The 21,526-nt window shown below is 37.9% G+C and overlaps 1 protein-coding gene across 7 annotated transcripts in view; it reads right to left on the bottom strand.

Moving 5' to 3' along the window:
• The window catches only part of LOC106871315 (uncharacterized), a 36,443-nt gene extending 15,425 nt beyond the window's left edge, over positions 1-21,018 (bottom strand). For 3 of the 7 annotated variants that reach the window (XM_089359504.1, XM_089359507.1, XM_014917700.3), the window contains exon 1: positions 20,402-21,018. Coding sequence is in view for 3 of the 7 variants with exons in the window: in XM_014917704.3 (XP_014773190.1) it covers positions 1,960-3,083; positions 20,402-20,444 (1,167 nt within the window). In the remaining 4 variants the exon portion in view is untranslated. Of the gene's footprint in view, positions 1-912; positions 3,084-9,840; positions 10,190-20,401 lie in introns of those variants that run through there. The other 4 variants (XM_014917704.3, XM_014917702.3, XM_014917699.3 and 1 more) reach the window with 4 other exon arrangements.
• Positions 21,019-21,526: the final 508 nt, after the last annotated feature.

Raw genomic sequence — 21,526 nt, 5'->3', positions numbered from 1 at the left:
GTGGACGCCTCGTCTGCCTCAGATGACAGTAGCTCGCCTCTGCTCGCAATATATATATTTCAAACGAACACACAGATTTTGCAACAAGCAATGATAGTTCTAAAATCTCTTTCGAAGATCAACGCAGTAGTTGTACTAACAAGTAATAGTCGAAGTCACTTCAACATGGCGATCTCTTTTTTTTTTTTATATGAAAAACGATTCTTATATGGAAAGCGATACGATAAATTTCGTCGAATGTCACGTAGCCAAACCGAAATTGGGGATGTTTTTACCACTGTTTTCTATGAAACCTATTTTTAAATCGTGAATTCTAAAACATGCAGTCGAAAATTATGCAGAAAATCCACACACACACGCACACACTCGCGTGCTTACAATCATGCTCACGCACTAACACACGCACACACATGTACAAACACACGTGGTTATGCACTTATATACACCAATTTAATGCACAGACACATTCTTTCATTTTTTTACTCCTCTCTTTTATTATAGAGTGCTCATGCTGGTGCACCGGGAGGAAATTCGTCGTTCACACTGACTCGAGTAACTAATTCTAGCCTGGTGCTAATTTTATCGATTTTATTTGTCGAAATGCTAATATATAGTTCATAGAATGACATAGTAGCATATGATTCAGACCAATATAAATAAAAACGCTCGAATATGCACAATATATATATATATATGTACAATATATTTATAAGTGTTTCAATAAACGAGATATTATTTCTGCATACTCAAGAGTTTCTATATGTATGATGTGTGCGCATGCATGTGTGTTTTGTATGTGTGTGTGTGTTTTGTGTGTGTGTGTGTGTATGTGTGTGTGCACCTGTGATTGACCACGTTTGTGTGCGCATGTGTGTGTACACTTATCGAAAAGTGAGAGAACAACAAGACAAATTTTCAATAACAGTAGAAATTTGGGTTTATTCAGCTGATGGCGTGCTTGGAGGATTTATCATGTTTCATTCCTCTTAGTATATACATACATACATACATACATACATACATATATATATACATATATATATATATATATATATATATATATACATATATATATATATACATATACATATATATATATATATATATATATATATATATATATATATATATATATATATATATATATATATATATATATATATGCACGCATAGATAGATAAATAGATATACAGTTATAACAGGCTCCAGAAGTCCGTCCACCTGGTGGTATATTAGGTATATGATGAATTTGATGTTACTAAGACTAATCAAGGTACAAAATCAAATCTTCCTGTTGTTTGTTCAACCAAACTACTAGTTACTCCTTAAATTTCATTCTCGAAATGTAATATTATCCTGCACGAAATTCAGTCGTGATGCCACTAACAATTTAAATTATATTATAGTTTCTGTATCTATAGATTGATGACCTGCTATTATCGTCACATAATTTTGGTGAGTTATGATTCGTGGCTGCAGTAGCGCCTGGTTTGCAGGGACTGTGTAGGACTGGTTGACACTTGTCCGCATTGGAGTTTTGTCGGTGTCTGAAGTAAACGATTTTGTGGACGCCTGTTTGTGGTTGACTGAAGCGACAGAGTAGCATCTGATATATCACGAATGGTGACGACAAGTTACATTTGGTTTGTATTAAATTGCGCTAATTGTGGACCCTGATTTGTAGTAGACAGAGATGATTGATAGACACGTGCCTGTGTTAGTCTAAGATGAGAGGATTTAAAAATGTCATGTTTTGATCGACAAAATCATATTTCTTTGTCTCTGTCGAACTAAGACTGTCGGTGGTTGTTTGTCAATGGAAAACCTTAGTCTATAATATATTAGAACAAAGAATTCGGGACTGTACTGAAATGTGACTTGTGATGGATCGAGGTGACTGCAGAATGTATTGGATAGTGGTGAATAAAGACCAGTGTTGATGGTTTAAGGCGACAGGAATTAATAACGCCAGACAGGCTGGATAATTTTGGGCTCTGCTTTTTTTTGCCGAACTGCGACAACTGGTGGCTGCTGCTCCCTGGCTGATAGCGTGGTTCTTGGCCAACCGGGACCAAAAGTATCTTGTGTGGGATATTCTATGACAGCTGGTTGTTGGATTCTTGTAGGTTGATATGGAGGCTGGAATCTGACTTGTAGTGGTTTTAGAACACTTTGGCATTGTGGTCTGTGGTGGATGCAGGTAACTAGTGCAGCTTGGTGTGTGCTGCATCCAGGTGACCCACATAGAGTATCATGGCAGTCTGGCGTGTGGTACGTGCAAGGGAGTTCTGAATTCAGTTTCATGTGGCACTGATGTGAGAGCCATCTGGCTTGTAGCTGATCGTTAGTGGCAGAGTCTAGTGTTTGCTGATCTGCGGTACCTGGTTCAACCCGAGATAACTGTTGTTGTTCTTTACTGGCGGAGTCTGGTTGGCCTGAGGTATCTGATGTAGTTTGGTCCGTCTTGGGCTGTGATGGTTTGAGATGACTCTCAGAGTCTGTTGTGACTGGTGGAGTCGGAACTGATACAATTGATGGAGTCGGAGCTGGTACAATTGGTGGAGTCAGAACTGATACAGTTGATGGAATCGGAGCTGGTACAATTGGTGGAGTCAGAACTGATACAGTTGATGGAGTCGGAGCTGGTACAATTGGTGGAGTCGGAACTGATACAACTGTTGGAGTCGGAGCTGGTACAATTGGTGGAGTCGGAACTGATACAACTGATGGAGTCGGAGCTGGTACAATTGGTGGAGTCGGAGCTGGTACAATTGGTGAACTCTGGGAATTGTTGGATTGTTCAGATTTCATTTGATTCTGTGAGTTTTCTTTCTTTAGGTCTGAGGTGTCTGGTGGAGTCTTTACTAATACGGACTCAGATCCTTTTCTATCACTCAAGGACTCTGTTCTGCGTCGTTCTGGGTTAAGCTGTGAAGAAGTTTTCTCTCTGCCTGACTGTGCATCCTTGATATCAGTCGAGGCGCCGTTAGATTTGCGTCGTCTTCTGCGTCGTAGATTCTTTTTGGCCTCTGATTCATCGTTTGGTGCGACTGGGTCAGTTGGCGCTCGATTCTTTTTTCTGCCTGAAACATTCCAAGATTAACCCTCGTACTGAGAGCACTGCGCACGTAATATAAGATGCAACATACGATATATATATATATATATACAGTAAAACGCATAACACATATACACCGAAATATGATATACAGTATGCGTACTGGAATATACGATCTCCCTCCCTCCTACCTCCCTCTCTCTATATGTATATATATATATATATATATATATATATATATATACACATACACTCTGTCTGTCTGTCTGCCTGTCTGTCTGTTTGTTTGTCTGTCTGTCTGTCTGTCTGTCTGTCTGTCTGTCTCTTTGTATATATATATATATATATATATATATATATATATATATATATATATACCACGACATACAAGGTAGTATCAAAATGTTCCTGGACTAGTTATGTTTAATAAAAAACAAACTTATTTATCTAAGTTTTAACGTCATTCTGCGCGACCATACACCGATCCTAGCGGTCCTGTCACTTTTGAAATCCGGTCGGGAAGTCGTTTTCCGTAAGCGAGTCAAGGACGTTCGGCGATTCGCTCTTGATCACGACAACGTTGTTAGAGCGGCGACTTTTGGGCTGCACTTTCATTTTGGGAAAGAGGCGAAAGTTCGCAGATGGTAGACCTGGTGAAGAGGGCGGGTGCGGAAGCGTTACAAATGTTGTTTTTAACGAGAAACTCACAAACGACGAGATACCGATGACAGGGTGCATTATGGTCATGAAGAATCCAGTTCTGCGCGCTCCGCATATCCGGTTGCTTTCGCCGAATGTCCATCCCCAAACACGTCAAAATGTTGCAGTAGAACACTTGAGTAACGGTCTAGCTCTGGGGGGATGAATTCCCGATGCACAATACCGCGTATGTCGAAAACAACGACGAGCATGTTCTTGACTGAGCTGCGGCTCTGTCGTGCCTTCTTCGGTCGTGGACATGAAGGGCTCTTCCATTGTGACGACTAATGCTTCGTCTGATGGTCGTACTTATAGACCCAACTCTCGTCTCGTCACCTGTGTCGATCCTCGACATGAAGGCTCTTTGTTCCATCTTCCTGTCCAGGACAAAAATGGCAGACTACAGCATGCAAGTGATCACAAAATCATTAATTTCACAATTTGCAAAGTAAACACAACGATATCATTCGGCACACTACCTCATGAAAGTCACTGCTAGCTCTCACCGTGCACGAATCCGTGTGCTTCCATCTGTTGGCGCGCTGCAGAACCAGTCCGGGAACTTTTTGATACTACTTCGTACCGTACAGAAATATGTAAACAAATACATGCACTATTTATGCCTCAGGTACACCATCCGAAAAAAATATATATGCATACATTCATACATACACATATACAAAGAACGCCTTTCTGTCCCCCACATTTACACCATAACCACGCACAGGCAACTATACACCTAATTGAACACCCACAGTTTCAAAAATATTCACAAGCACATATCCATGCTCTTAAATAGTTCCCCAAAACACATAATAGAGACAAATACAATCATATATATTATATACACATTCGTACGTACAAAGCTTAAGGAACATACACAACAAGATACATAATGACTTCTAATTTTGACACTAGGCCAGTAATTTTTGGAGAGGGGATGAGTCGATTACACCAACCCCAGTGTTCAACTGGTACTTATTTTATCGACTCCGAAAGGATGAAAGGTAAAGGCGACCTCGGCGGAATTTGAACTCAGAAAGTAGCGACGGACGAAATACTGCTAAGCATTTCGTCCGGCGCGCTAACGATTCTACCAGCTCGCCGCCTTAGCAAGATACATAATAGCACAGCGACTAAGAAGATTACATATACAAACAGTCGCACTCGCACATAGTTATAACATATATGCATATAAACATGACTACACACACAAGCTTACTTCCAAAACATCATAGCAACATCGTTACACAAATACAATTACACCAAAATACAATTAACACACAGGAACAGGCGCACGCTAAACTAAATAGCATCATACATACACATACCGACTCAACATAGCACACAGAGACGCATCTTCAAAGCCAATCACACACACACACACACATACACACATACACACACACACACACACACACACACACACACAGACACACACACACACACATTCATACATATGATGCTCTAGTAATTTGCACCTAAGCCCCAAAACAAGCAATAGCACAAATGGTGCTGAAAAATTCTTGACTTTAAGGGTCTCGCGAAAGGCCTGGTTGGAGGCCCAACCTTCAGTGTTCTTATAATCAGGGTTTAGAAAAACCGAAGAATCGCTGCAATAAGTGTGTGAATTTGAGAGGGGGAATACGTTGAATAATATCACAGTTAACTGATCCTCCTGCATTTTATTTTACACGAACCAAAGAACTATCAGCGCCCTTCGTATACCACATATAAAAATGCCATACATACATGCATACACCCATACGTACATACATAGTTGCTGTGAACTCTTACATGAGTATGACCATCATTGACAAATAATCGTATCCCAGATGGCTGTCAGCATTCTTCGTGATGAAATTTGAAGTCAATAACAGTTTACGCAACACTAAGACTCTCACATACGAAACCAAGTAGTCCAGAAGCGGCCAAGAACACAATCGCCAGCTTTGCAATGAAGCGCGTGTTATTTCGAAATTCTCTGCTTCTAGAGAGATGTCTAAGCAAAGACTAGGGGTCTGTCTCTATCTTTGCTGTTGGCTGAACTCTCCTGAGTTCATTCGCCCTTTTGGCAGGTTTTGTATTTATTTCATCCAGCAGAATGTCCAACGAAGACCCCCGTTCCTTACCAAGCAGGTTTGATAGAGTTGCTGGTTTACTTGCCGACAGCTTGAGCATAGGACCGGTCGTACTGGGTTACATGTTTCCAGCAGCAACCAGAGTGACATGATATGAATGTATATACACGAATACATGTTCTTCGTAACACTTTGAAACTACACCGATCAAAACGCAAAGTGACAGACATGTAGACACAATACATTAAAATATATAGCACCACTAGCTCTCTCTCTCTCTCTCTCACACACACACACACATACACACTCACTCACGCACGTACGCGCACAAAGGCAGGCATACACACAGACACTCATTCATACAACAGACACACTCGAAACAGCTCACTCTAAATTTAACAACACTCTGTACAATCAGTGTAGAGTTGCCTAAACGCCAGTACGAGTGAACAAAAACAAACGATACAAACACATCCCAAAAACACATACATACATACATACATGTATCTACACACACACACACACACACACACACACACACACACACACACACACACACTTATCCATACACACACACACACACACACACACATATATACACACATTCTTTTTTATGTTACTCGTTTCAATCATTAACCTAAAGCCATTCTAGGACATATTCAAGGGATTAGACCTGTGGTTCTCAACTGGGGTCCATATGGCTCTCAGTGGTCCATATGGCCCTTAAGTGTTCATATGACCCTGAGGGGTCCATGTAAGAGTGTTAAAATTTATCTATAATAATTTGGTTACGCTTCTCAATACACAAACTATTTTTATATCTTAATACAATTATAATATCTATATAATTATAATATCTTAATACAATCAAATGGTTATAAGGATGGGTAGGGGGCAGTCAAGTAAAATAGAAATCGAAGGGATCAATAGATAAAAAAAAATAATTGAGAACCATTGGATTAGACGATCATATTGACCTCAGAAACATCATTCAGTTTGGTACTTACTTCATCGATATCTGTTTGCTGAACCGTTATTTTGCTGGACGTAAAACGACAATATTAACACCCAACATGATGTAAACGTAATCACAAGGACAGTCATACTTAGACACACCAACACAAATATTCACAGAAGCATGTTGCAATTGTATTTGGATAACTTTTTCCCTCCTAAATACTTATGTTTGCGTGTATATATGCAGGTACGTGTGTATATGAAGGTACGTGGACTAGTGGTTAAGCTTTTGGTTTCATGATCATGTGGTCATACGTTCGATTCATTGACTAAGCTGTGCCTTGTACTATTAAGCAAAAGAGCTTCATTTCACCTTGCTCGAAGCTACTCAAATGTAAACGAATACGAGGTGAGTGATGTTGAACCTTCTTCTCCTCCCAGTTATCAGAGAGAGAAAGAGAGAGTGGGCGAACCGTATGATCTTCCAGGTCTGTGACCAGAAATTTATACATATGAGTGCTGTAACCCTTTTATTTTGCCACCTTATCTGGCGTTCGTTAGAACTGAATTTATTTACATTTCACAGCAGGGATGAAAACATACATATTTACCACAAATACGCATCCGTAAGCTTATCTTAAATCTATGTTTATCCTAACACCATATAGTGATTCTGGTAATTAATAACTTCGCGTTGCCAACCAGAGTACTGTTACGTTGTTTACGTGAATCCATTTTAGTTCTATCTGAGATTGTTTCCTATAAATAGGTGACAGTTTGGAAAAAAAAATCTCTAAAATGTCGGATTGAATTCCTTTCAATATTTTTCCGGCTCACTATGCTCTGGGATGTTTCGAATATATACATATGTAACCCCCACCCCCACCCACATACATACATACATACATACATACACGGATAGATAGATAGATAGATAGATAGAGAGAGAGAGAGAGAGACAGACAGACAGACAGACAGAGACAGAAAGAGAGAAGTAATGTCTGTCGCTACTTTAACATGGCTGTTCGGTAGGAACAGGGGCTATTTATTTTTATTTATGCGTCCTTTTAAAGCCTAGCAGGCTCATGGGCCCGGTTTCCCGGTTTCTATGGCGTATGTGTCCCCCCCCCACAAGCTGGACGAGACGCCAGTCCATCGCAGCGTTACTCAAGAAGCAGAAAGAAATAGTGAGAGAATGTTGGGGCGAAAGAGTACAACAGGGGTCGCCACCACCCCCTGCCGGAGCCTCGTGGAGCTTTTAGGCGTTTTCGCTCAATAAACACTCACAACGCCCGGTCTGGGAATCGAAACCACGATCGTCCGACCGCAAGTCCACTGCCCTAACCACTGGGCCATTGCGCCTCTACAGGAACAGGCGTTACTACCATTTTAACACCAGGAGGACGCCTCCTCCAGTTGGTTATTCAATGCAGTTTGCAAGCAGGGGCGTGAACCCCTACCACCTTCCAGTCACGAGACAACCAGGCCATATGCTTCTGCGCTCTTTGTGCTCATCCCCGATGGTAGATACTCGTCCGCTAGTGATAGAGGTAGTTCACTCCACCTTGCAATATATTGGAAATAAGTGACACCCAGTCACTGATCAGGCAACAAGCAAATTAGCTAAGCTAGCTAGCTAGATACATATTTTTCCGTGTTAATTGTAAACAAGGGAAAATACATCTATTTATATATTTATATATATATATATATATATATATATATATATATATATATATATGTGTGTGTGTTATACACCTATATTTATACCTGTACAGGTATGACTGTCTGTCTGTATATTTATCTATGTACGCACACACTCGCGCAAACATATACGTATATGGATTTTGTTTATTTTACAGTACAAACACATTGAGTTAGACGAATGGTAGACACAAAACCATTAACTCACACAACACGTTCTCAATATAGTCACCGCCAACAACACATACAACATATAATCCTTATAATCACCGCTAACATTCTGTAGCCTTTACCTATGTTAATAGCAATTTCTAACATAAACACAAAGCACGATATATGGGAAAGGGGGTTTCAATCGACCTCAGTGCTTAACGGTACTTTATTTTATCCAACCCGAAAGGTTGAAAGGCAAAGTCGACCTCGGCAGCATTTGAACTCAGAACGGAAGAAATGCCGCTAAGCATTTTTCCCGGCGTGCTAACGATTCTGCCAGCTCACCGCCTTAGATAATTATTGAAATAATATTTATTTCATTATTTTAAAGCAGTTCGAATTTCTTCCTTATACATAAACTCGTCTACGAAGTTGTTAAGAATGCTAGAAATAGCATAGAGATAACTTTAAAAAGTGATTACACAATTTGTGTATCATTTAGTGACTACTAGAAAACCTCCCAGGGTGTGCTCTTCTAGGAAAATATAAATCAACACCAGCATAATTCTTATGAGGTTAAGCGACATATATATATATATACACACACACACACACACACACACACACACACACACACACACACACATATATATATATATATATATATATATATATATATATATATATATATATATAAATATATATACATATATACGTACTTGAATATATATATATACATGTATATGTGTTTATGCATATATATATACGCATATATGTATATATACACACATACAAACATGCATACATAGTACATACACACAGACACACATACATACATACATAATACATACATACATACATACATACATACATACATTCATGCTCAGATACATATGTGTGTGTGTGTGTGTGTTATACATACATATATGTATGTAATGTATAATATACATATGGTACTTTCGAAAAGAAACATCAAGCGCGGAGTAGAGATGTTCCGACTGAATTATCTGTCTACTTGTAACAAAGATAAAAGAATGTAATTCTTTGCATTTTGCTTCTAAGAAGAACGACGAAATAGTACTTGAGAGGTTACTGAGGCCAATATAATCATCTTAAAATCCCTTGAAAATGTTGCTCCACCATGGCCACAGACAATGACTGATATCAGAAAATAAGCAAAAAGCTCACATGATATTGGTCGAGTGTGTTTACCACAACATAGCCAAAACATTGTATACTTTACTTGTGGTTCAAATGGATTCTTCAAAATGTAATTGAAATTTCTATCTTAATTAAGAATGGGATGAATGTTACATCTCTTCTTAACCACTGTTGTTGTAGGAACTATAACATATTTGATATACGAAAGATTTTGCCTCCCATAAAATTTCTGATTAAATTTTGCCGGTAGTAGTGCTGATGAAATCTCTCCGCAATTTCATCTATGTAACTAAAATATCGATAGTTTCTGTTAAACGAAAAAGTGTAAGCCTCTACTAAGCCAACTCAGGTTACTTTCTGAAAACTGGCAAAAGGGATCGTCTATTAAACCAACGAGGGGAGCTTCTCCCTTTTTTTCTCTTTTATGCCAGTTAAGGGAGCATTTAGTAAATCAACGAGTGAATCAGAACCAAGCTACCAACGAAACAATTGTCATGAATGCTGGAAGTTTATTATAACGTTTTATTATCAATAAAGAAATATTTTCAATAAGGGAAAATAATTCCAAGATTTTAAATAACAGATTTCAGAAACGTCGACATTTTGTAAAATTTCGAGCTATTTTATTATGACGTCATTTCTTTCCAAATTAGAATATTGAAGTCAGGTAATATATTTGGTAACCCATGCGAACCTAAGACAAAGAAAAACATTCAAGCCGTATACATCGCGTCTTCCTGTATATCTAAATATATATACATTGTCCCTCTCTTATTTATACGTTAGAGTTGGAATTAAAGGAGACTTGGCTGCTACATCAAGCCGGTTGAGAGATCGATTAGTGATTTCACTTCCTGCGTTGACTCTTATTAAAAGCGATCGACTAGCGACTTCCCTTCCTGAGTTGGCTCTGATTATTTAAGAAGTTTTACGACGGGTTGCTGTTGTTTAGCATCAGGTCATCCCCGATCAAGTAAAACTATGATAAACTAAGACGTTCCAGTCCAGCCGTGACTCATTGATCTCTTTACATATCAATGAATACATTGTCGATTTTGTTGCTATTTCTAGCAGATCTAGCAGAGAAATTTTGCAAGGCAGATCACGACTGCTTTAGGGATCACGAAGTTTGGGCTTCGCTGAGTAAAAAAAAAAGAGCTTCAGAGTCTTTTTTCTTTATCTTTCCTTTTTTTTTTTTGAGGGCAGGACCGGTCAGATATTCATCTCCTTGAAGATCTGACCTGAAGGCATAGGTTAAATGTATCCACTGAGATTTTTATACGCTCTTCCTTCGTCTCTTGATGCTGAAGATCAACAAGATTTTAATCCAAAGCTCTACATCAAGCATAGAATCTCTGCCTCATAAAACATAGAGCTGTGTTTTATATCAATGATCTCGTTACCTACACATGGGAGATTAGTGGGGGCCAATAACAGAAGAACCCAAAGTATACAAAATGCAGAACAGCTAGCCGTCACTCACGAGAATGTTTCGGGTTCAATCCCAATGCGTGACACATTGCTAAAAGTGTCTTCTACTATAGCAAACAAAAAACTAAATTCGAATAAACAAATAAAATTATAATAAAGCAATAATTGCAACAAGATAAACTAAACAGGAAAATAAACATCTCCAATTGACTCCTTTTGCAATTGCATCCAAAGTCCCATGCGTCAAACTTTGTCCGTTTACATTTTTTTTAAGAAAAGGTTTTCGGTAGATATCTAAGTCAGCATGATATATTTGCTTCAGTTCACCTGCGTCCCGTCTAGGTGAGGAACCGATACTCCAATGAAACTAAGAAACGGGCCCTTATGAGCAAGACATGGCTCGAGAAGGAACAAACACCAATTTATGATATTATTTGTTATTTGACAAGAGATGATATAGTATTTTGAATATATTATCTTGCTATTTACCCATAGGTAAATAGCGTATTTTTATTATATTGACATCTATTTTTTAATTGTGAAGGCACAATAGCCCAGTGGTTAGGGCAGTGGACTCGTGGTCATAGGATCGCGGCTTCGATTCCCAGACCGGGCGTTGTGTTTATTGAGCGAAAACACCTAAAGCTCCACGAGGCTCCGGCAGGGAGTGGTGGCGAACCCTGCTGTACTCTTTCACCACAACTTTCTCTCACTCTTACTTCCTGTTTCTGTTGTGCCTGTAATTCAAAAGGGTCTGCCTTGTCACACTGTGTCACGCTGTATATCCCCGAGAACTACGTTAAGGGTACACGTGTCTGTGGAGTGCTCAGTCACTTGCACGTTAATTTCACGAGCAGGCTGTTCCGTTGATCGGATCAACTGAAACCCTAGACGGGTAAGCGACGGAGTGCCAACAACAACAACAACAACAATTTTTTAATTATATGAGAGAATGAAAGGGATATTTCTTATTTCGCCATGGTTTTTTAAAAATATTTTTTTTAAATTCTGTTCCTGCTATTTAAAAAAAAAGTAATGCGCTAAGATATATTTAGATTAAAACACTTAATAGTATACAAATATATTTTATGACCATTATATTAGTTTCTTTTTTTATCTTTATCTTTGCTTTTGTTTTTAATTATTAACGCTCACGCTTAAAAAACAAATATATTTAAATTCAGTCTTTTCTTGGATCTGTGAATCCTCATATACAAAAAATTACACCGAGGAAATTCTTGCCCACAAACAATGGATTTTTATAATTCTGTTATGGCTAAGAATCGAGACAATTATATGTAATTTATATTTAATATTTATTATTTATTATATTGTTATATTATTATAAGAATATAGTATAATATAGTATTATGTTAATAAAGTTTAATTTTTAAATTGGCAATTGTTATATATATATATATATATATATATATATATATATATATATATATATATAATAATAATAAATACATACACATAAATATACACACACACACACACACACACACACACACACACACATATATATATATATATATATATATTGTATTCATTAGTATATATATATATATATATATATATATATGTGTGTGTGTGTGTGTGTGTGTGTGTGTGTGTGTGTGCGTGCGTGTGTGTGTGTGTGTGTGTATGTATTTATTATGCAGAGAGCTAGCCTGAGGAATTGCTCATCAATCATATTGTTCATTTATATTCACACACACACATACACATCCATACACCCACATACACACATACACACACACATACACGCACTTACACACACACATACAGAGATCCATACATCCACATACACACATACACACACACATACACGCACACACACATACACACACATACGCACTCGCACACAAACACAACGCATAGTCAGATACACACTCATGTGGACACACATACATGCACACACTCCCATTCTGTAGATACCCACGAATCTATGATATATTCAACCCGAAATTTTTCATTGGCTGTGATTATCATTGTAATTAAAAGACACAATTCTCACCAAAGTTCCTTCAGGAGTACCACATAAAATTGCATAAACAGTAAATAACAACTCAAATAATGCGAATTAATCAAAATTCTTGGAAAATAAAAACAGAGCAGTCAAAATAGAGAATTAATGAATTTTCGAAAGTAACAGCTATGTTTTAATCCTGTTACATCTTATCAACGAAGTGCAGTAAAGCCAGGTGGCTAGATTTCGAAATGAACAAATACATAAATATATGTTTGTATGTGTGTATATATCTTTTATCTTTTCTTTGAATTGCTTTAGGGATTAGAGTGTGGCTTATAAATTGATGAATTTTAGCCAAACGGATCAAATCTAAAACTCATTTTTTAAGGCCACAAACACACACACACACAACATACATCCATATATACATACATACATGCATACTCACAAAGCTTTAGGCGGTGCGAGGTTACAGTAGAAGACACATGAGCTTGGAAAGCTAACTTCTTATCATACAGCCACTCCTGCGTCTATATATAAATATTTGTTTTTGTGGATAAATGTATATAAAGCCACATACATATATGTATGTCTTTATGTGTGTATGTATGTATGTATGTATGTACGTACATACATACATACATACATACATATACATACATACATACATATATATATATATATATATATATATATATATATATATATATATATATATATATATATATATATATATGTATATATATTTTCTCGTCTGGCCGTATAGCCTTTTCTGTTTGTTTTCCTGTCTTGTTGTTTGTCCGCCACTACATTCCTCCATGGCAAGATTTAATTTGTGTATACAAATTTAATTTGCGTTCCATGGGAAGAGCCGTTTTAACGATGCGTCCTGCCCAGCTCTTCGAAACGCCGGTGTTAAAACGGGGGTAGCTGATGAAGTAGAATGTTCTCTATGTGGCTTGTGTGTTTTCTCGTCTACGTTTTGTTTGCAATGTCCTGTACCCAGATATGCACCTATACATACAGGTGGATGTCGGTACGCACATACCTGTACGTATATATGCATATACTCATTTACTATTTGTTTATATATATATATATATATATATATATATATATATATATATATATATATATATATATATATATATTCATCTCACGCGATCATCTTTCTTTTCCTTCAGTCTGTCGCACAGACCAGACGCATTCTTATCTGTCTCCTCTCCTATCATTTCTCTTATCAAAGCGTATTCCTCCAGCGTTCGCTACCTTACCTCGTCTGGCCTAACGGCCCTCCCTATTTGTTTTCGTTTGGTTTGTTTATGAATAATAATAATAGTAACATCGAAAAATACCTTAGGAATGAGAACCCAGGTTCGAAATTTCCCCCCAAGACACGTGATGAAGGCTGGAGGATGTATCAGCCGAAACGTTGTGTTAACAACAAACAAGATGAAGACAAATATCCGTCAAATGTAAATAGTGTACATAATTCCTAATCTCTTAAATATAGAACTGTATTACTCATGGAAATGTTTAAAAATAAACAACTACATAAGCAATGTAGAACTTTACGTTCAGCAAATGCACCAGATCAGCTGAAATGACCCTACCGGTGATACGGTGTACTTCTCTAACATGACATCGCCCGCCCTAAGTCACAACTAAAGTATTGGCCAAGAGAACGGTGGGTAACTCTTACTGCACCCAACATATTTTTCTGATGTAGAGCCTTCAAATTATTACCTCTTTCCGTCGCTCTCTAGCAGTCTACGATGCATTTCGTTCAATATCGACGTGGAGGTGAAAACCTGTCTTGAGGAATTGTCCGAGTCAAGACCTGGGAAATTTCTATTGTCAAAGCATTGATAAACTACTAGAAAGTTGGCAAGAAATCGTGAACTATAAAGGAGAATGTTAGTGACTGATTTGCCAAAACTCTTGATGAAAAATCACGATTAAAACACATTTGCCAAAAACAAAGAAGAAACAAACGAATTTCCCTTGACAAACTAATATTAGCGTGTATGTATCTATCTATCTATATATATAAATTGTAAATCCAAAAAATAACAGCAAAAATACAAAGGATTCTGCGGTACACGTGTTTCAAGCTTTATATCAGTGTATAATTTACAATACAAAGCTATCTTCAGCCGCAAAAGTATTTCTCTCCCAGGAAAATTACATCACGTCACTACACACTGAATCGTGGCAAGGTATGGACGGTTTTCGGAGGACCGAAGAAATTATGTGTAAATGGGGAATTATACGAGGTACAGTACTATACAAAATACCGAAAGGAACTTCACCTCTTATATCACACCTTTCTTCCTCATTTAACGCCGATGTGATGTAATTTCCTGGGAGAGAAATACTTTTGCGGCTGAAGATAGCTTTGTATTGTAAATTATACACTGATATAAAGCTTGAAACACGTGTACCGCAGAATCCTTTGTATTTTGCTGTTATTTTTTGGATTTACAATTTATTCTTTCACCTCAACCACGAGCTGGCATACACAGGTGCTTACAATTGTCAAGTATTACCTCTAAATTTTACTTTACCTATATATATATGTATATGCATGCATGTATGTATGTAAATATTTGCATATATATGTAAGTATACGTTTGTACACATACACACACACGCACATACACAGGCACGCACCGACAACACACAGTCACACTCACCCGCACGCATGCACATATACCGCTACAAGACCATGCTTAGTGTGTGTGTGTGTGTGTGTGTGTGTGTGTGTGTGTGTGTGTGTGTGATGAACAACAACAGCCAGTGTCTTCTGTGTATTTCTCATTACGAGTCCAATTGTTGCAACTGAAATGTTCTCGATGCAAATCAAGTGTCTGCAGGATAGTTTACTTCAGAACCAAGCAGAGTGAATTAATTAGAAGAGAGGGATATTTTTACAGAAGAATTACAAGGCTTCATATTGTAAATTTAGCCCATGAGACGGATGATTTCTGCTTCAGGGTGGCATGTACTTTCGCACTGACCCTATTCTCAAGATATTTCTTCAAGCCAGTATTATCTTCTTTCGTAGTCAGACAATTACGTGCAGAACAAACAGTTCGGCAATATAAGAGATGAAGGAGAGACGGAGGCCAGTTTTTGTCTTCTTCTAAAGGCAAAATGGTTTATGAAAGCGGGATGAAGAAACTTGTATATCGTTAGAAATGTACTGTTGTTTGTAAATGTGCTTTTTCAATGACCAAGACATTTAATAAACATTACGTTTAACTTCTTACTAAGAATTACTTTTTGCCTTTCATTCCTTGCTCCACTCATTTCACTGCCGACATAGAGAGGCGCCGCCTTGAAGGTATTACTGAAATAAATCGAACCCAGTACGTACTTCTCAAAGTCTGCTGCGTAAACTAAGTTACCTGGACGTCAATAAAGCAATACCGTTTGTGAAGCAGTGACGAGAGGGCCAGGGACAAAGGCATACACGACGCACGCACATACGCTTACACCCACACAGACACTCGCACACGCACTCACATATATACGTTTATGTATATATATATATATATATATATATATATATATATATATATATATATATATATATATATATATATATATATATATATACGTGTATGAATAGATAGATCTATGTATACATGTATGTACGTACGTACGTACGTATGTATGTATGTATGTATTATGTATGTATGCTTGTATGTATGCATGTAAGTATGAATGTATGTATGCATGTATGTATGCATGCAGCAATGTAGGCCGGTGCATATGTATACGACAGACTTCCAAACAGTTTACGTCTCTCAAATTCACTCACAAAGCACTGGTGGGAATGCGGCTATAGTAGAAAAAACTTGTTCGAGGTGCCACACACGTGTGTTTGAAAAGCTGAGAACAGCGAAAGCGTTTACATAATACGAAAAGGTTTGTGTCATTTTATTATTTTTGAAGTTTTATAATTGATAAATTTTTAAGTTATGAAGACCTTTCTGACTGTCAAGAATTGTGCTTAAGATTTTAAAAATATTTTTTATCCCTTTTATATTTTACTTGTTTCAGTCATTAGACAGCGGCCATACTGGGGCAGCGCATTGAGGAATTTTTAGTCGAACTAATCGATCTTAGCATTTATTTTGTCTTTAAGCCTGGTACTTAACTTTTCGTTCTCTTTTACTGAACCGCTAATTTACGGGATTGTAAACACACCAGCACTTGTTGTCAAGTAGTGATTGGAGACCGATTATAGCAGCGACTCCATCTAAGAATATCTGTAGAAGGAATTGTGTTCCGAAATATCATCGGACTATGGATAACTAAATTACAGCAGCTTCTACCTGGTCGAAGACCGAGCTGCGTGTCAGTCAGCATGTCATACTCTTCAAGGAACGCAATTTATTTTCTTCGGACTATTCGTTCCATGTCTTTGCTGTTCTGTAAGGTCAGAGAGATAGGCCTATAGTTTTAACATCTGCTCTGCTTCCTCCGTTATGAATACAGCATGTTATTTCCTCCTTCAATTTTCCCGGGAGCTTCCATATGTAAGGAAACTCTGAAGAAGCTGCAGTGGTTTTGCAAGGACTCGTTTGAATGACTTGGAGACTGCAGGGAATCCATTGGAACCAGCAGTTGAGTTTGCGTCTGTATAATCTATTTCCAGTATTATACCCTCTTCTTTGATGTTGATGTAATCAATTGTTACTGTCTCCCTTTCTGCTTCTGTAGTGGTAAAAAATTCTACAGGTTTACTAAATTTCATGTGCTGTGGGATTGCGCTGAGGGTACTTTTGAATTGTTCATTCATTGTTTCACTTATCCTCATTGGGTTTCCAGTGAGGGAACCATCTTTTTGCAGGAGTGACCCTACCTTGCAACGCACAGAGACAGTTTCCTTGGCGCACTTAAAAAAAGGCTTTAGGGTTTGATTTTTCATTTTTCATGACCCAGCCTTCTTTGCTCTTTCTTTTTCATGAGAGCATTTTAAATGTTTCTCAATCTCCAATCGGAATTTTTCACTGCCGTTGAGTTTCTGGTTGAGGCGGTTTGCAATCTTTGCACGCCGTCTCTTGAACTTTTCTCTGGGAATTTTGTTTTTATGTGCAGTGGCCCTTCTCTCTGGGACAACATTGCAGGATATGGCTTGCAGTATGGAGATGAAAATTTTTGTCAGGTGTAGAGAGAGATTAGAACCAGTCCTATTTGGTGATCTCTTTCTCAATTGATTTCCAGTCTGCTTTGTGATAGTTCAGATTGGAAAGATTTTGGTTACTTCTCATAAGCTGCATGTCTGTAGGTTCCCTTGGTCCATACACATTCTGATCCGAGACTACCATCTATGTCACTTTCACATTATGGATGATATCCATATTGTTTGTGAAGCAGAGGTCAAGTATATTGCTTGCCCTGGTCGGTTGGAGTATAATTTGCCATATGTTTAACTTGTTAATGAAGTTGAACAGGGATTACACCTATTTTTGCTCACATCGCGTCATTCCTGAGAGGAAAATGCCTTCAGGCCATTTCATATTGGGTAGGCTGAAGTCTCCTATGAGAAGTACACTGAAGTGCTCTTCTAGTTTGTTTAATTTGGTTAAGACCTCTTCTATTCTTGTAATTTGGCGCATCTAGCGGGCGATGTGTAGTACATATAACTATATTGAGTTGACTTATATGTTCAATTAGTGTGTCACACACTGAGTTTGAATGTGACAAAGGGATCTGAGGCGTGAGATCTTCACAGTTGTACCATGACTCCTGTCGTTTCTGTCGCTTCGTAATACAACACACTTTGATATCTGTATTTCTGCATGTCAGGATTTTTGGTGCGATTCGGTGAGTGCTATGCATAAGGCTTGATAGCATACCACAAGGTCTCTCAAGAAAGTAATTTGGGTTCTGTTACTGAGTTGTAACAATCTTCTTATGATGCCAGGGGTGGCCACCCTGGATCCATTGGCTGTGTCGTCTTGCATGTTAGTGGGGATGGCTCCGACACTGGAACTCATGAAGCCAGGTCACTTGTTACGCAGTGTTTTGAGCCATGCATAAAAAAGATTGTTGCTTAGCTGCAGCCCTTGTGACAGCTTCTAGATAGGGCTGGCTTTTAGAGGTAGTGCGCATTACATCAACATATTTTAGTTTTGATGCGAGAGATGCGTGACTTTTTTCCCTTTGGAGCCTTCCTTTGTCTTTTGGTCCTTGGGATGGGGAGGAGTTCTTGCTTTTGTTCTGCCTGTGGCATAGTTGTTGGTACAAGAAGCGGCAGTTTGCACCGTCATCTCCATGCCAGCAGATACCGCGTAGAAAGAATAGACACACTTATGTGCACTTCCTAACTATTTGTGTCTTTGCATTTTGGCTAACTTTTTTCGTTTTACTTGAGGACTCTCGTTTGTTTTTGTTCTCATTTTTACTTCTGTCATCATCCTGTCTTCTTTTTCTTTGTTTTTAGCTCTGTTTTGCTCTAGCACCTGATCCAGAGGATTTTGCTAGTCCCCGACTCTACCGCTCTCTGCGGGTTGTGCTCACACCACGTCTTAACTCTCTGTAGTCCCCACTTTTCCCACAGTTTCCAATGCAGCACTACTTGATCGTGTCGCCACGACTTGTGGTTTTGGGAAACTCTAGGGCATTCGTTCGTGATATGGGCAATGATTTCATCCACTCTATTGCAGATGCGGCACAGCGGAGACACTTGCCCATGAACTATGTTGTCCCTCCAGTTCGTGGCCAAAGCTTGGCCATGCGTTACAAGTATAGCGCTGCCGGTCTCTTATTTTAGTGTTCCTTTCATCAGCCATTCCCACCTATTTTTTCCAGTAACTTCCTTGGCTGCAAGTAATTGATTGCGTAGACCCTATTATCATCATCATCATCATCATCATCATCATCATTATTATTATTAACAACAACAACAACAACAACAACAACAACAACAACAACAACAACAACAACAATAATAATAATAATAATAATAATAATAATAATTTCTAATGTGATCAATAAGCCAGAAATTTAATGGAAAGGGTTAGTACTAGACAAGTTACTGTGATCGATAAAATCAACTTTAAAAATCCCTCAAAAAATGCTACCCCAGCCTGGCCGCAGGTGAATGACTAATATCAGAAAATTAATAAAATATAACTTTTAGATAAAGAAAGAAAAAATAAAACTCACGGGGTAGTGTTCGAGTGTTTTTACCGCAGCAAACCCAAAACATTGTATATCGCCTTTGTGTTTTTTCTCTGAAATTTCTTCAAAATTTAATTGAAGTCTTTACATATAAATTGACAATGGAATGAATATCACATTTCTCTAATCACCGTTGTTGCTTCTTCTAGATTTCATACAGTGTTAACACTTTTTCCTGTTCTCTCTCTCCCGCTCTCTCTCCCTCTTCTCTCTCTCTCTTTCTTTCTCTCTTTTTTTTTTTCTCTCTCTATCTTTCTTTTACGTTTTGACTTCGAAATACGCTTCTGCTTTTGTTTTCCTTTTTGTTGTTGGTAGGGAACATTTTCTGTTGTCCAACAACCGTCAGGGAACGTACTTTAGTATCTTACATGTATATCGAAAGTACAAAATTTGTTCTCAAAATCACAGTCGAGCCACACCAATACAGAATCTATGAAGCGGAAGTGTAAGCCACTACAAAGCCAAATCTGGGACGCTCACTTACAATGGCAAACTGAAGCGTATATTGAACAAACGAAGGGAGTCTATTGTTCTTAGAAACCAACAAAGGGAGCGTTTAGTAAACTAAGGAGTTATTAACATAGGTCAAGTAATTAACAAAACGAATGTTATGAATGAATACACATGCACCGGGGCAGAAATTCTATTACAGTTTTCTTTTTATTACCAATAAAGAAATATTTTCAATGAAGTAAATTAAATGAAGATTTTAAATAATAGATTTAAGAAGCCTCGACATTTTCTAAAATTTGAAAATATCTAATTATTACGTCATCTCAATCATGACTATCTATGCAAGTTAGAAAATTCAAGGGAGATAATACGTCCGGTCATCAACGCAGAACTATGAAAAAGAAATGAAGGGGTTGAGTTCGAATTAAGTGCATCTCGTTTTCTAAAATTACATTGTCCATACCACTTTAAGATGCTAGTGTTGGATTTGAGGGAGATTTGGCTGCTACGTCTAACAAGTTGATCGACCGATTAGTGACCCCTTCTCTCCCTGCGTTAGCTCTTATCAAAGGAATGTACCTAAAGAGGTTTTTCAATGGTTTGCTAATATTTAGCATCAGGTCATCTTTGATAAAGTAGAACCATGCTATCAAAGAT

The sequence above is a fragment of the Octopus bimaculoides genome, chromosome 11 (assembly GCF_046866305.1).
Source record: "Octopus bimaculoides isolate indiv1 chromosome 11, ASM4686630v1, whole genome shotgun sequence".
Taxonomy (NCBI): Eukaryota; Metazoa; Mollusca; class Cephalopoda; order Octopoda; family Octopodidae; genus Octopus; species Octopus bimaculoides.
The sequence above is the reverse complement of the archived record's forward strand: the minus strand, read 5'-3'. Positions and strand labels throughout refer to the sequence as shown.